This window comes from Eleginops maclovinus, chromosome 2 (genome assembly GCF_036324505.1).
Source record: "Eleginops maclovinus isolate JMC-PN-2008 ecotype Puerto Natales chromosome 2, JC_Emac_rtc_rv5, whole genome shotgun sequence".
Taxonomy (NCBI): domain Eukaryota; kingdom Metazoa; phylum Chordata; class Actinopteri; order Perciformes; family Eleginopidae; genus Eleginops; species Eleginops maclovinus.
In genome coordinates this window covers 19,808,131-19,826,059 of record NC_086350.1, presented here as the reverse complement: position 1 = coordinate 19,826,059, position 17,929 = coordinate 19,808,131, and the positions used below count along the sequence as shown (strand labels likewise).

Below are 17,929 nucleotides of genomic sequence, written 5' to 3'. Positions count from 1 at the left end.
TAGCTATACACTTTAATTAATTAAACACAGAGGGGTTTTCCGCAACACAATAAATAACATTAAACAAACTGCATTTAAAAGAAAGAGATTAAAGAAGGAAGGTGTAAGGGCATAAAGCAATGTTTCCTACCCGTGGAGTGTTCGATTTTCACCGCCACGCAGGGCCCTTGATCAGCGTTTTTGGTCTGGAAACAGTCAGCTTGGCCTTTCCTATCTGCAACAACAAAACACACGTTTCACTATAAAAAGAAATATGAGCAGATATTTTAATACTTCACCCGCATCTGAGCTTCGAGCGGTTTCAAGCCACCCAATGTTTTATTTAAGACAAGCACCGACTCAGTTTTACTGGAGAGGAGATGAAAATGAGAGTGGAGGAATAAGAGCAATATACCATTTCGAAGTCTCCAACAACCGAGACTACATGCTTGACATGCATGACGCGCAAGGGTTTTAAAAGCTCTTCTAGTAGCTGCTTTTATCGACATCAGGGGTAGACATGTGTTTGTTTTTGAGAATGAAGAAAATAAAAATATACCGCCCCTTGGAGATGAAAACTCTAATTAGTCTGTCTGTGATATGTAGGGCATACTCTGTAGGGACAGCTCACACTCTTTCAACACAGCCGTTTAATATGCACATAAAAGATTAAAGAGAAAATAGCAACGGGTGTAAAAACAATGATGGGCTCACATAAACTTAGAAACAAATAAAAAGACACACACACGTACGCACGCACACACACATACACACATACACACACACACCACCTTTGTTTGATTTCATATGAAACGTCAAAGCTGCAGGATGATCGATGTTGACACGCAGCACAAGATAACAGCTGAATAAATCAAAGACTCCATTCAACTTTTCACTCACTATGTCGGTGATGATGACAATGACACAACAGTGAATAACCTATTTTTGTATCTTTCTTTCCTACTTTACTGAAGGTTACTTCTAGTTTAATTTAGGACAAAAGGTAAAGTCAGTAATTACAACTACAGTTCCATCGTGTTGTTTTACATGTTTTTCAGGCATTAAATACATTTAATTTTTGATTGCAGTTTGATTGTCTGCAAGGAGAGCCTCTCTCCTCTCTGCATATGCATTTATGAAAGGGCAAATATTAGCGGGAAGAAATGTTAACAGAGGATGATAATGTTTTTCACTGGATTTTCTGAGGTCACGATAACTCTGACTGTCACTTCTGAGGCTGCCACAGGGAATAGCCTCAGGGAAAGTTGCAGTGGCTTAAATAGATGTGAATCAAATATAGGTTTCTATGTAACTTAAACCTTGAATATTAGCAAAACGTCTACAATTTGGCTTTCCTTAATGAACACAATATCTGATTAGTCTAATGTAAAATGTGAAGTAAACTGACAAATCACAACAGAATCTATGAAAGTTCTGTGAAAGACAATTAAGTGTGCATTTGTAACAACATCCTATGAGTTTAAACACAGATATTGTCATTTAATTTATAGTTTGATAGTCTGTTCATGTGTCACTTGTCAGTTTTTCCCTTAATACACCAAACTATGACATAGCATGTATCACAGTGTCAGTTTGGATCTATCAACACAGTAGATTGTGGATAATGCCTCGTAAAGGAAAAGTGGACAAACTCAGTATGGGGCTGTGAAACAGCCCAGAGGAGGTACAGATTTGTATGGAGTGTGTGTGTGTGTGTGTGTGTGTGTGTGTGTGTGTGTGTGTGTGTGTGTGTGTGTGTGTGTGTGTGTGTGTGTGTGTGTGTGTGTGTGTGTGTGTGTGTGTGTTGTGAAGGGGGGTATAATATCCTGGCTCAGGGATTAAAGGAGGGCTTTCTCCACCCACCATCTGGACTCCTCAGGCCTGCCTGCTGTTCACGCACGCACACGCACACACACACACACACACACACACACACACACACACACACACACACACACACACACACACACACACACACACACACACACACACACACACACATTAACATTACAGTACAACAATTGTACCTCAGTCTGTTATATAAGTTCCATATTCAGAATAAACTGACACACATAAGCAGCTTAACAAAAAGCATTACATACATATCAGACACTTCTCTACAGAGACAACCCTCTAATTCAACTTTACCCCCCCTCCACTCTCGGCTATGTGACTTAAACCATCACACGCCTATTGTTTCCTGAAGTGGATGACGTGTTACTATATCAACACTGACAAATAAAAAGCCACAAACAAAGCCAGAGCATAGGTATCAACACCCTTGAAGGTTGGGTTTCTGAGATGTGGGTGTAGGGGAAACGTGCTTCACTGATGATATATTATGGCAGAGTGTACTGGTCAGGCTACTGGTCTGACCCTTAGCTTCCTCTTCCTGTCTGTTCACTTCCTGTTATTCTTATCCTATAATCCTGAGTTCTAGCTTACCAAAACTCTGACCAAAGCACAAAAGGGCACGTGAACAAATTAACACAGTGGAAAGTGATTCACTACAAGGTCAAATATCTTATCATGAAAATCAGAGCTGCGTCCATTCTTGTAGCTGTAATTATTAAAAAATGTTGAAGTGACTGACGAGACTGTTTCAAAAGATACTGTAAACTAGGGGTCAGCAACCTTTACTACCAAAAGAGCCATTTTGCCCCTTTGCCGCAAAATAAAATATGTCTGGAGCCACAAAACATATTCAATAACACCGCTTATTGTCTCTGGGAACATGTAGATTGACAATATCAAACATGTTGAAAGTCTATATTGATATTTGTACCTGCAAATGCTGTGTGCTTGTTCTGGAAGTGTCTTTCAAGATTATACTTGTTTGCGGTTGGCTAATTTATCACAAAATTAAAAGCATACAGGTGAGTCAGCTTTGTTGGCAGTATTAAAGCGAAGGATTCAGAATTAAACTCTCTATCTCTTGTGTGACTTTTCTCTTTTACGATTTATCAATGGTTAGCTTTCCAAGGCCGGGGGTTTGAAATGTAGGATTGGAAGGACGTGACGCATTAAGTAGCTGACCAAGTATTATTTCAGTGTCACAGTATCACCTCAATCTCCAAGATAAAAGGCGTTACTTTCAAAAGATTATCCAAGAACTACCTGTTATATATTTCCACGTTAGTTTTTGTCAAAGCTGCAGGGAACAACTGCAGAGTGCATGTGCATGTTGATCAAGAGCTGTGTGTTGGATTTAAAGTGAAATGATTGATTCCGTAAAAAAAAGGAGGAGTCGAGAAAGCATTGTTGATTTTCTTCATCGATTTCTGTCTTTTATACCGGCTTACTGTCAGTTACAGTGAACACAAACTGCACAGGTGAAGTTGAAGAGGAAAAGTATTGATACATGTCTGTCATGTCAGATATTGAAGACCAACCTGCCTTCTTTATGTCTTTGGGTTTTCTCTATTAGTACAGAGAATTATACGCGCATTAACACAGGTGGCAGAAAATCCTTGAACAATGGCAGTTAAGAGAAATTAAAAATCTAATTCAGCAGTTACACAGCAATCCAATCAGCTCTCTAAAATGAACACTTTGGCTTCTACGGTATTGAAGAAAATGTGTTGCCTTCACTCTGATACCAAAATAAATGTGTTTGTTATATAAATCTACAAAGATCGGCGTTGATAAAAAGCTCAGTAGCGACTTCTCCTTGACACTTAGAGGACAGTTAATGAACTGTGACATTAACAAAACATTAAGTAGTGTGTGTTTGTTTGTGTGTGTATACATGTATGCGGTTTCTCTCAATGGAAAGTGTTGTTCAACGCTTTTATCACACTAGAATCTCTCAGCTGTGGATAGCAGCCTTCTCTCTGTTTACATTAACTCTTTCTATAGCAACAAGAAGAGAGACTGAGAGTCCAAAACCAAATAAGCAATGATCCGAGTCTGACCTTCTGTCAACACATGAAATCAAATCTGTATCCCCCTACTGTCGCTGCCAGTGTTCGCTCTGTTCTTCAACACTTCTAGCCGCTTTGTTATTCGCATTGCAACTTGTTTTATATTACGGATGCCCTGTATTTAGTGGAAACACATGCCAGCCGGGGCAGAAATAGCAGATAACACAACAATAGAAGTATTCTACTGCAAGTGCACAGAGAAAAACAAAACACAAATGTGCAAAGGTCTATTTTTTACGTGTTTTTATGTCTCCTAAATTCACCATGAGTGAGTGATGTACACTTTAGCATTAGATAATGTACAGTTGGGAATATTACACAACTGATCTTCAAAGGCTTTTATCATCATAGTTTTTTCTTTTTTATACCCTGGGCAAGAAATCTCCACTTCTGTAGCACTTACAAGCAATAACCCTTTCTAATTTAATATCTTTATTCTTTTACAGAGAAGTTTATTCATATATTAGATTCAACTTTATTGTCATTGAGTACAATGAAATACAGTTTGCATCCAACCAGAAAGTGCAAAGAGTAATAAAGTGCATTAGTTTTCACTTAATTTACATAATTATCATTCATAGTGTCCTTAATATAACACTTTATTCCCCCAAAAGATATACACTCATTGCTGTTCATAGTATTTTTGGAATATATAGAAAGGGATTTATTTAAAACATCTAAATTCTCTGTTCAAAAGCATAGACCTTTGTTTGTTAACACAATGAATAATAATAATACTTTTTTAACACTGCTCTGTCAAAACCAGATTTAAGTCCAAAAATGTGTTCACTTGAGCGTCTATACAATTATACAATGTGAGTTATCCGCATGTTCAAACACAGCATTTTATAAACTGAGGAAGTGCCATGATGATATCTATGAGTTAATTACATTACCCTTTACACCTTTAGTTTCTAAAAAACACAAAAGAAACACAAGTAATCTAAATTATACCAGAATATATCTTTGAACTCATAAAGATTAAGACTTAATAGCATTGTAACCATATCCTGAAACACTACATTCCAATCCGTCCCTTGTACCTATCTATCAAAAGACATCAAGCTTCCTTATTATGATGATAATGGGTTATGATTGACCCTTCACATCGTCCTGTTGACACACACACACACACACACACACACACACACACACACACACACACACACACACACACACACACACACACACACACACACCTTAAAGAGCACCAAATGATTATGAACCGGATGCTGAAATCAACGTATCGGAAATACAACCTTTACTTTTATTCACCTTTCTATAACTCGTGAATAGTTATGAACATAGTTTCCCCACGACAGAAAATCTGCATGCTTGAAATATTTTATTTAAGGTGACTGCACCCACGCAGATTGATCCACTCGTCTGGCAGCACCTGTATGTTGGTTTCTGCTTTAAAGACAGACTTCTTCCAGTTCTTTTCTCAAGGGTTCACAAACAACTCATTACTGGAACCAAAACCAACTGTACTTTCCTGATGTTCTCTTTTTTTGGGTAAAAAGCAAATAAAAATAACGTCCCAAGTTACCTGGAAGCACTCCTCTCCAGTACAGCTGGGTTTTCCCCGTCCTGTATCCCACACGATGTTTATCCATCTCAGAATGTCCTTTAAACTCTATTTTATCAGAACATCGATAAGGAAGCTTCAGCCGTTTCTTCAAAAGACAGGTTCCCCTGCACCTGGTTACTTCATGTCTGTATTTACCCATCAAACCCTGGGAGTACTTGCTATGTCACTGTACAAACCGGTTTCCTAAACACCAGTCACCATGTGTGGGAGAGACTAGGAGGAAGGGGAGGAGGAAGAAGGCGTCCAATAAGGTGCCCCTTTTAACCATTTCCATAATAATGATTTTGGTGGGTTAGCCAGCAGTCAAGGACAAAGTCGCCCCCAGAGTGGGAGGAGATAGTGGGAGGGGGAGAGAGACCAAAAGAGTGGTGGGGAGGGGGAACACTTTAAATCACTGGTAAGGAAAGGCGGCGGAAGGAGGGGTGAGGATAGGGAAGTGAAAATTATGAGTATTAACTAGCCATCACAGTTAATATTTAGCTATCTGCAGTCCTGCCAAACAGTCCAGTTTTTTTTTGCAGCAATGAATGAGATTCTGAAATATAAAAACCTAAATCACAGAGGGGAGTCTGCAGCAGTTATCATCCTATAATGATATGATGAACCAGATAATATATTAAACATTAAAAAAGACTCATTCTGCCCATAAGGACGCAAGAATGCAAAGTAACCTCAGCATCATTTGCATGGCTGCCCTAGATGGAGATAACTACCATTCAGATGTAACTCATAAATAATGGAACGCACAGAATGTATTAATATGCGGAGTCACGCCCCTTTAATCATACGGAGGTTCATGGAAGATAATGTGTGTGTGTGTGTGTGTGTGTGTGTGTGTGTGTGTGTGTGTGTGTGTGTGTGTGTGTGTGTGTGTGGGCACATGTCTGAGGTTTTCATTCTTGACACAGGAGAGATTGGCTATTGAATGAGAGCAGATGCGCCTGTCTCCCTTTTCTTGTGTCCCTGGGTAATGGACAATTACCTAAGAGCGATGGTGTTCTGCCACAAACATAATAGAGTGAAAATTAAAAGGCCTTGTAAAGCCTTTATGTGGTCAATGCAACCAGATGAGACCCTATCTTCAGTAAACTGAGCGAACATGGACATGATGTAGTTTACTCTGAAACTACTGTTCAGTTCTGAGCTTCACTCTTATATGGATAAAAAAGATAATTTAGCAGTCTTTACAGCACATTTAAGTACAAGTAAAATGACTTGTCAATCAGTCGCCCTAACATGCCTGAATAAATTAACATGCAGAATAAGTGGCAGAATCTACATTTGCTGAATCATTGAAACAGCATTGTAGCGATAGCCTTAGCATTGGTATAAACAACGGCACAAAGCCACTGTTTATATAATAGGGATAATTACTACTTTATAGTTTGTACTTCAATAGATTTACCTATACCTTGTAGCAAGTACTCAGAAGCCTTAAGGGTTGAAAATCACTACTGATCTTCTGTTTGAGCTGAAGAGTTACATTTGACTAGCAGCCTGTGCCTCTACCTTCTTAAATGTACCTGTCAAGAAAGTCTTCCTTTTCAGCGACACATTTAGCTCTATGTTTTTTCTTACAGTCCACTAACTTCAACATGTGTCTCATCAAATTCATACATCATGTCTAGAAAATGTCCATCCACTTTCTGATTCCCAGCATGCTCCAGTCACTTGCCCCAGCATGGAAAGATAAGCTTTCAGCATGATCTGAACATGCTCTCTGGCCCATGTCTAATGAGGGACAGGCCAAGTGGGCATACTGTGATCCTGAACCTGAACAGCAAACCCCTCTGTTAAATACTTCCTGTCCTTACTTCAGATAACACATAAACAAAGCAAGACATAGATGTAAAGAAGGAAAGATATATGGTTGTCACTGCAGCGATAATGACCCTCCAGAATTGATGATCACGACTGGAAAAGGTAAAGAAGTTAGGGTACAACAGCAGGTACAATACCTTGAATGAATGTGTACAAAAAACAGAGTAAGTAGCAGAAAGAAAGAATAATTGAGATCCAAACAGTAGTGTAGAGATAGGAGACTCTGTGATCATTGGGTACTATGAAAAGGATCAATGTTGGAGTTATAAAATGCGATAACATCAACAGTCATTCTTTCCTCGTTTATCTCTCTTACTTCCCCCTTTCACTGTGCTTCTTTTCTTTCTTTATCACCTTCCTTTCCCCCAATCTCCTCCTCAAACCCCGCCCATGACCTGGCTGTCTCTCTTGGATAATAGATCACAGCTGCTGGCTGGAGCACACAAATGTGTCAATCAATATCCCGTCCATCCAATCAGCACGTCTGACTGAGCCCCAGCCGGCCGGTCTGTTCATAAATGAACAACAGTGTTTATTCACAGCGTGCTCTTTCATGAAAATACTGAACCAAATGGATTTGAAATGTCGCACAGATCGAGTGCACATATGTGGAAGTGACGTATATTCAACATGAAAGACCATTACTCTTGCTGTGTGTTTAAAACTAGACTAAACTCAAGCACACCAGCTGCACTCTCATATTTACATTATTCAGAGAACTTTTGCCCAGAGGGTATTAAATGGCAATCTAGTTTCCATTCAATGCAACCCATTTTAAGCATCATGTTTGTAGAAAATAACCATTCAAATTCCCATCAGTCTAGCAAAGTAAATGAATTCCTGAACTTAAATATAGCTGCATTTCCAAAAATAACCCCATGAGAAGTTCTCACAATCGGGATCTGATGAGTGAGTGGTTGTTGCTCATCTGATGCTGGCTATAATTTTGTTTGATGATGAAAACAACAAAATGCACTTGATATTATTCATAGACTTAGAGGCATAGAGCTACAACAGAAGCCTTGTGCACTTGACTGACAGCACATGGCATTTGTAAAGGTCGTGATAGACAGATATGTTGTCAACAACATTTTAGAAGCTGATTTGTAACTGTTATGCAGTGACTCTGAATGGTTTGCACGGATGAAAGTGGCAAAAATATTTTACAGTTTTCCTTAAAAACACAGCAAAACATTGATGATTATGTTTCAGAACTTTCACCTAACTGTCTTTTTGTTAAACCCATCAATTGTCCAATCATAGCTTAACACACGTTACTTGGCACAGCACGGCTGTCAAGCTATGGATTTCTGCACATGTTGAAGCGGTGTACATGGAGCTGTCGTCTGAACAATGCTCTGGGGTGAATTCACAAAGAATGGATTTTGGCTGCTGAAAGCACAATCTATTGCACATCATTTGCAACTGCTATCCGTCCTGTTTCAAGGTCCAATTCATAGGAAATAATGCGGTTATGACATAACAGATTTACACATGTGGAAAACTATAAATGTTGCCTTTATGCCAATAACACAGTAGGCAGAACAATGGCAAATGACAAATGAAAAATAATATGTCTGACTGCGATTCACAGGTCTTGACAGTTGAGATACAGAGGCAAATAGTCTGGGGCCGACACCCCCTATACATCCAATACATTTACTACAAACTCTATAATAATGTGTGTAGCTCTAAGAGAAATTATCAAGTAGAATTTGACTTTTTTGGCAAAATTACTTGTTAACATAAAGGAAGGCCAATTCTGCAGGATTATACAAATACTACCTCATTTTAATGTGCAATTAGATTAGGAATACCAAGATAGAATTTTCTTGGCAGCGCAGTTAGGGGTGCACATTGCCAATTTGGGAAGCTTTGACAATTACACAAATGCTTTTTGTCTTAATTATACAGGTTTGTATGGTATGGTGTCCAAAACTAAGAAAGGGTTGATTTAGTTGCTCTAACGTAAGCGGCAACACTTGCAAATGTTGCTAATTCGCTAGTATTAACAATGAAAAAGCATTTCTTACTTTGTAAGGTTAAAAAAATAAAAGCTTAGGTCACCACTGCACATCCTCTGTGTAGTTATATTGTTGTTTAACATTAGGAACTCTGTTGGGAATATAAACATTCAGCAACGTCAATAGCAAAACTTGTAATGAGAGACACAGTATATTCACCATTCACATTGGTGACAGTCATCATCACAGAAGCCTTTTGTAGCATTAAAATGTAATTTTAACAAAAATGCTAACAAGAGAGACTCAATCTTTCGTTGCTTGTCAAAGTATGTCAAGCATTCAAGCAGAATAGAAAGTCTTAGATTTTCTAGTGACATACTGACACTAAGTAGATCCACACTGCTTTTTCTGTCCATTCTTGTCCTCTGCATGGATCATCAGCTGCTTAGGATACTGACACTTTGCCTGGGTCTTATAGCTTTAGCATCAATCCTTCTTATGCTCTAGTCACTTTTACAGAGTTCTTGTTTTGAAACGAGTCTGCTTTAAACATTAAAACATTGTCCACAAGGGTTGTGTATCTGTTATCATCTGCTAGGACCATAGATGATAGCTAGAAAGGCTTTGATCTAACTTCACCTGAACTCAGGAACACATTTTTTTGTGAATAATGTTTATTCATTTTGACTGGTACATCTGCCTAGAATGAAAAGCATGATAGCCAACACAATAGTAATGATTGGATCCAGTGCTTAGCAAACAGTCAATTAATGAATGAACTCATCATAAGAATACTTCTGAAGAATTATTCATCTTGATCCGTCTTGAACGTCTCTTTGTTTATCTCTCATTATTGATTCCAAAGAATATAGGAAACAGCAACAGAGATTCATTAAGGCTAAACAGATTTGACTCAATGCATTATGGATGAAGTAAATAGAGGCTGAGCTGAATATAATGCCAATCAAACAGCGTGGGTAAAAAATTGTGGCTCAAACAGGATCATTGTGCTCGGTATGAATGAGCCCCTCTGACTGGAGGCACTGGGGCCCATATTCTCAGCCGGAGCTGGAATGCACAGAAAAACCCTGCAATCCGGAAAGCAAGCCTGCAGGCCAGCCCACAGCCAAGTTTGGGGCTCTAATGAGGCACAGAGAGGAAAAGAGAAACTAACGTTAACATTTAACGAGAAGCAAACTTCCGCTTTAACTGTGCATGCTTGGACTGATACGATGTCCTCTCTTCCTCATTTCTGTGGCCATGATTTAAAATAAATCTTCTCAGCATTTCTGTACAACCAAATTCACACCCGCAGTCACACAGCATTTAATCTGACACCTTCTGGAGGGGTTCAATGTCAAACGGTGTCAAGATCATATGCAGGCAAAAAACAGAAACTTTTTCACTTCTCCATTTAAAGAGCAATAAACAAACAAACATAATGCAAAGGAGAGATAGCAGGCAGGAAAGGTGAGGAAAAAGAAACAACACATGTTGTGAACACAGAGATGACTAAATCGACAAGATCATAGGCTGCCAAAAACGGAAACCGTTTTTACTTCTTCATTTAGAGAAACAAGAGCGTTAAACAACAATCCAATTAGTGAAGGGAAAACAAGCATGGAAGGTGAGGAAAATGAATCCCACGAAGATTAAGCTGCAGCTGCTGACAAGAGTACTGCATAGTCAGATTCTGGGCAGGTGGGATTCATATCCAAACATACAATGCTTGCAGACATGCTCACGCAAATGTGCTAAAAAAATGCATTGTGAGGAAGTGATGGTTCTCAATAAATGACAGAGAGTGTAGGTCCTTATTAGTATTCATACAGATGTCATCTTAACCCATCTTAGTACTAGGAGCAGTGGGCAGCTATTGTGCAGCGCCCGGGGAGCAATGGGGAGGGGGGGATTGGAGGTGTCCGGTGCCTTGCTCAAGGGCACCACAGCAGGGCCTAGGAGGTGAACTGGGACCTCTCCAAGTAGCAGTCCACCTTCCATATTTTCAAGTCTGTTCGGGGACTTGAACCGGCGACCCTACGATTCCCAGTCCAAGCCCCTACTTACTGAGCCACTGCTGGACTGCTAGCATTCCTTCCTCATTCTAACTTTTCTTTAGAAACATGCTGCTTGTTTTTAATCCCATTTTTGGTCCCATCATGTACTTGGCCCCTGCTGTCTTCAAAGTCAAAGTCCACTTTATTGTCAAAGTTTCCACATGTGTTATACATACAGACAATTTAAATACCGTTTCTGGCAGTCCCACAGTGCAAACATAAACAAGAACATATAATATAAAAATGTTCTTGTTTATGTTTGCACTGTGGGACTGCCTTTATGATAGGTTCCCTTACTTCTGAGCGGTGTTACCAAAAGCCAAGTCAAAATCTCCCTTAACCATTTTTCCTGACCCACACAAGCATATTCTCCTAATCCTCTTCTTTGTTTCTACCTGAGACTTTTGGATTCATTGCCGGGTCTTGCTTGATCCAACAGGAAGTCCATCAGCGGGACCTCTCACAAAGACCGCAGCGAGGAGCCTTTTTTAGTATAAAGACCGGTAACTGGTTGCCTCCATCGCAGCACATAGCCTACAGCAGAATCTGGCGCCCTGCCTGCCTGTATAGGAAGCTCAGAGAGCGCAGAAGGCACTACAGAAAATATATTGCTGCAGATAAAGTTAATGGTTTCAACTGCAGATAGAGCTAGTCAAATGAGCTGCAGCATGTGCACACAGTGGGGGAATTGAAGTGGGGGAGATTGAGCTAAAATTGTAAAGAAGCATAAGGCATATTATCTGCTAATAATAAAGTATTTTACTGCAACAATGTGTTATTTTATGAACACTATTCAAGCAGCTACTTCTCAGGAATCAGGACAGCAACTACAAGCAGTCATCATAAGGAGATCGTATTACAGCTGTAATGACAAGGTGACTTCAAATCATAGTTTTGTTTGCACACAGCATCCACAATGTACACACACATGCACACACACACACACACACACACACACACACACACACACACACACACACACACACACACACACACACACACACACACACACACACACACACACACACACACACACACACACACACACACACACACTCTTGCATATTTTCCCACAGCTCAAAATGGACAGCCGAGGGCGATTACACCAATCATGGCAAACAGAGTTAACTGAAATCAGCAGTAGTCTTGTCTGTGGGCACAAGCATGTGTGTGTGTGTGTGTGTGTGTGTGTGTGTGTGTGTGTGTGTGTGTGTGTGTGTGTGTGTGTGTGTGTGTGTGTGTGTGTGTGTGTGTGTGTGTGTGTGTGTGCATATCTTGAGACAGCCTGCAGCTGAGAGTCTGGGTAAACAACGCCTTAAAGCAAATTAATAGCCAGCCAATACAGCTCCCACTGCTTAGAGGACCCACAGCACACTCCCTCACACACACACACACACACACACACACACACACACACACACACACACACACACACACACACACACACACACACACACACACACACACACACACACACACACACACACACACACACACACACTACTGCCACACTTAGCTTCAGCACCCGGGAGAGAAACATCCTGTGGTGAGAGCCAGGGTTTATCTTTTGTGATGTGTGCTCCCGTCTTTGCTAACCATCAGCCTCAGCAGGCAATGTGTGTCTGTGTGAAGCAGAGATCTGGCTTTTTCAGTGTCTGTGGTCACAAACCACCCACATTTGGTGTCTTAGCTCTGTTAACCTAACGCCCAACGTCTGCATTGTGCATTCGATGGATGACTCTTTGGTGTGCTTTGGTTAATGGGGTCTAAAATACAGATAGGCACTAACCTGAGTGGAGATTGTGTCCGGTGAGCAGCAGCTAGGTGGAGTCCAGTGAAGGAATTAAAATCCACTGCTAGACTGAAGTGAAAACGTCTCCCTCCCCTCCCCTCTCTCTGTGCTGTCTCTCGTTGCACTGGCAGGTTCAGGCTCGTGGTAAACTGCTGCCTCGCTGCAATGATTGCATCTCTCTCTCTCTCTCTCTCTCTCTCTCTCTCTCTCTCTCTCTCTCTCTCTCTCTCTCTCTCTCTCTCTCTCTCTCTCTCTCTCTCTCTCTCTCTCTCTCTCTCTCTCTCTCTCTCTCTCTCTCTCTCTCTCTCTCTCTCTCTCTCTCTCTCTCTCTCTCTCTCTCTCTCTCTCTCTCTCTCTCTCTCTCTCTCTCACACTTGCACGCTCAGTGACAGACTCGCCCTTTCACTCCCAACCTCAGATGCTTTCCTTCTTCTTTTTATCCTTTCCTCATTCCTCTCTACGGCAAGTGAAGATAATCACATTCCAGCGGAGATGGGACATATGGTGGGGGAGCTGCTGCCCAAGAGTAAAGCCCCCTCAGTGTGTGAGTGTGGTGTCGCATGGACAATCAGTCCCATTGTGTTGGGTGAGGGGAGGGCCAGTGACAGGGGAAGAAGCCAATGGCCGTACTCATCGGCTGTCCCTGCTGCTGCTGCTGCTGCTGCTGCTGGTGGTGGCTATAGCGGATATAGGTGCTGAGTGTGACATAAAATCAACCCTACAGGAAGAGAGGGGAGGGGGATAAAAGGCAAGGCGTCTGAAGGTGGACATGATGAATAATTTATGTATGTTATGAAGTAGAAGACTGAAGTAAAGGTTTTTAGATTTTTCATATCATTAAAAATGTTCTTTAAAAAAACCTTTATCACTTAAATATGTGTTAGTAATTGGATTATATAAAGTTCAAATCATTTAATTCCGTCTGTTGTTTGGTCCAGACTAAAATATAAGCAGCTGTTTATTTCTTTGAAATGTAGTATTAATATTCATGGTCCCCAGTCGATGAGCCCAGAGAGTTTGGTGCTTGCTGACTCTTTCTCTAGTGCAACCATTTTTTTATTTTTGTTAAAATAACTTCATAAATGTTGAATGGATTGCCATTAAATCTAATGTATACATTCATGCTCCCCTCTGAATTAACTGTAACATGGTTGATCTCCCAGCTTATTTTATTACCATCAGTTTGACATGAAAAATAATTGAATTACGATAATCCATGCAGCAATACATCCTTATAATGATTAAAAGACTGAATTATTCACCACTTTAACTTTAATGTTTTATTTTCTGAAGGAAAGATTGATCAATCAGTGAATAAACATTTTACTCGATTAATGTCCTTGTCAAAACGTTAAGTAGGTATGTTGCCATGGCAGCATTAGCATCAAGATATGCTGCATTTGAGAACAACTTCAACCAAGAGCTTCTCTTTGTTTTCTTCATTGCCTAGGAATGCATGTTCTCAAAACCAGACACATGCAGTCAGGTCTAGTTAGTCAATTCTCAGAGCACAGCAATCAAGTTCCAGCCTCAAGCCTTAAGTCTGATTCAAGTTCAAGGATAAAATATACAGCTCTTGTGAAAGACTCCAAAATGTATTGATTTGAGGAACTAGCTTCTTTCTTTTTGTTTTACAGCTGGATGACATTGCATTTTTTTTTTAGAGCTGATTGCAAGTGCCCCAGAAAATGTCACGAGTCAATAGAAGAATAACTTAAGACATAATGCAAAATAAAAAGAAACAATTAATGTGGAAATTGTTTTAGGTGAGCAACAGAATCTTTGCATAAATAGACACAGTAGATATATTGCTATTTGTATCTTCTTCCTATATTGTCACAGCTGAAGAAGACTACCACAGACTACAGAGACACAACAGATCTCTGCTGTGGTTGTCTGGAGTAGCTGAAGTGTTGACATGGTGAGAAAAAGCACTCACTTGTCATCATATTGTCTGAGAAAATTACCCTAAGGCACCAACAAGTGTTACAGTGATAGTGTTGCTTTCACAAGTTGTGTGAAGAACATGTTTTTGTTGAACACAATGCACACACACTTCGGATGGTCGCCTGGAAATAATGTCAAGGACCTTTACTCCGTCTTTCCTAATTCAGACTGGCAGCCATCACATTCCTGACCTCTTCCCCTTCTACCATCTATATTTCCACCCTTTCTTTGTGTCCTATTTTCCCCTTCATCCTCCATTTGTTCAACCATCTATGCTTACTGATCTCCTTTCTCTGCCTTTTCATCTCACTTTTTACTCATCACATCTGGAAGTTCAGCACAGGGCTGGTAATTGTCTTTATAATGAACCAACACACGCTTTATTGTTAACCCTTTACAACCGGACATGGATGCCCTTTAAAATGAAATCCTACCAGCGGTTACATGAAACGACCTGCTCACAGCAGACACAGCAGTCCATGCAGCAGGCCTCACTAAACAACACATTAATTAATGACCGGAAGGCCGAGAAAAGTCAATAACTACATCCAGACGTCACCATCAGCAGCGGTATGTGTGCTGCCTGCATGTCCCCGTGGACTGTGAGTGTGTGAGTGAACCACATGCAGGAAATAACTGTATACTCACTTTCTGTCTGTTCATTTACTGCAGAGCCATTACCACAGACAGGTCAGTACTGCTGTTCTAAGGTCAGACAGCCTGCAGTCACTCACCCCCCCACACACACGTAAAGGACCCATGACAGCTACAGTTTCAAGTCTGCCTTTAATAAGCAAGAGGAGAATGTAATAGATTGGATTAAAGGAAACATTCAAGGTGTGACTAGTCATTTCATTTCCTGGTAAGTTCAGACATGACATGCAGCACTTTTGTTTCATTGAGATGGGCTTGTAACTGTTAGTGTTGGAAGAGTTTTTAAAAAATATAATCAATCTTTAATTGTTATAACTATTATTAATTAAAAGGGTTTCTTAACAGCAAAAGTTGTTGTTGCATGCTGTCACATATTCATCAGATGTACAAATAAGAAACGAGACATTCCGGTTGAAAGTAATAATCTTGAAGATTTTCATTTAAATAAAGGCCACTGATGTGTCACAGGGCGCCGTCCAGTACGTTGCAGAGGTACTGCCAAAATGGATGGATTCACTTTGTTTATAGTAATTTACAAAGCTAGTAGTCATTTTAATATCTCAATGCACTAAAACCTAAACAAAAATAACAAACGTTGATGTACGATGTACTTTATGATCCCAAATTGGGAAATGTTTTTGTTGCAGCAGCATAAAAAACAAGGCATTGCACATAAGTAGAAATAAAAGAGTAGAAATAAACAGTTGTAAAATGTAAAACATCTCGAAATAGATAATAATTTTAGGGACCAGTTACAGTTAAATATCATCATGTTGTCACCACATATTATCAAACATGCGTGTTTTGCCATTGTTAGCCAGCTGAAGTTCCCTCGAATGCATTAACAACAATTGTGAGTGTTTTTTAAACAAAAAGTGATGAAAGAGACAACAAGCCTTCCCTAGCTGTTACACATGTTTACTGTCATGTTGTGTTTCAAAATGTTAATGTAATCTGACTCACTGACTGACTGCCTTGAGTTCACAAACACCTGTTGCTATTTGTTTTCCTAAAGTAAAAAAATGCTCGGTTTAAGATGATTTATCCTCCCAGAGAATTTAACAGATATGTCGCTTCTGTTCACATTCCTCTGGGCACACATTATAAAAATGCACAACAGGAACACATTACTCTTTGTTCAGTTTTCTTATGTTATGTTTTTTCTTGTCTAGCATGATGGAATAAACTACAAATGCATTTGGTTGTACAATCCTGTGTTGCATAATGACTAAATGAACCTAAAATCTGTGAAGTTTAAGACATTTTAAAGCATGCTTTTTTCAGTCTTGCTAAAAGGGCTAGGTCAGGTTTTGAATCGAAACGCTGTAATGAACTCATTGTAATGTTTACACCCGTCAGCTTTCAGCTTAATTGGTGCTAATTGTGTTGAAAACGTTACAGGATTATTGTTTGATCATTGGGACTGTTGAGAATAAATGACAGAACATTACAATATCATATAACAATGTTCAGCCTCGATTGGGTAATATAGGAAACACATATGTTGTGTCATGAACAGCACAGAAATATATTGTTAAATTACAGAAACACTCAGGCTTCTCCGTCAATGGCTGCCAGTGTAAATACACTATTTTACCAGGAAATTAAATATTATGTAAGCAAATGATTCCTCTTATGAGCCAACATAATGATTGATTATTATCGGCAAGATGGCTTATGTTTCCATGGGGAAGTATTGGATTTCAGACGGTGAGTAATGGACCTGCTTTGGTATTCTCTATACAGTTCGCAATTTGAAGCAAGTGCGCAGGCTTATATATTCATACAGGAATTACTGTCATGCAGGTACACTTTGAAAAAGACAGCCCACAAATCCAGACTTATTTTACATCAGGTTAGAGCACAGAGTATGCACATCTCACACACATGAGGAAGCAGAGGAATGTATGCAGAGACACTAGCTCACACACACACACGGCTTGCTATGAGAAACGCAATCAAACACTTAATGCATACGACGCTGCATGGTGGCAGATAAGCCCTTCCTCGCTTTGCAACCGCTGATCAATCTGTCCTCACACACTGTGAATATCAACTTCAACAATATCTCCATACACACACACGTGCACACACTCTGAATTGAGTTTAAACTCCCTTTGTTGGTATTCAGATTCAAAAGTAATGAAAAACATCATGAAGGACGGCCAGGGTGGTGGTTTTGTCCACCTAATATCTTCCAG

At 39.9% G+C, this 17,929-nt stretch overlaps 1 protein-coding gene across 5 annotated transcripts in view; it reads right to left on the bottom strand.

The window, feature by feature from the left end:
• Positions 1 to 17,929, bottom strand: part of fgd4a (FYVE, RhoGEF and PH domain containing 4a) — a 59,460-nt gene that overhangs the window by 26,975 nt on the left and 14,556 nt on the right. For 2 of the 5 annotated variants that reach the window (XM_063900768.1, XM_063900761.1), the window contains exon 2: positions 131 to 214. The exons of 1 other annotated variant lie outside the window; for it this stretch is intronic. In XM_063900768.1, coding sequence (XP_063756838.1) covers positions 131 to 214 — 84 coding nt within the window. Of the gene's footprint in view, positions 1 to 130; positions 215 to 5,451; positions 5,667 to 13,124; positions 13,361 to 17,929 lie in introns of those variants that run through there. 2 more of the 5 variants (XM_063900793.1, XM_063900753.1) reach the window with 2 other exon arrangements.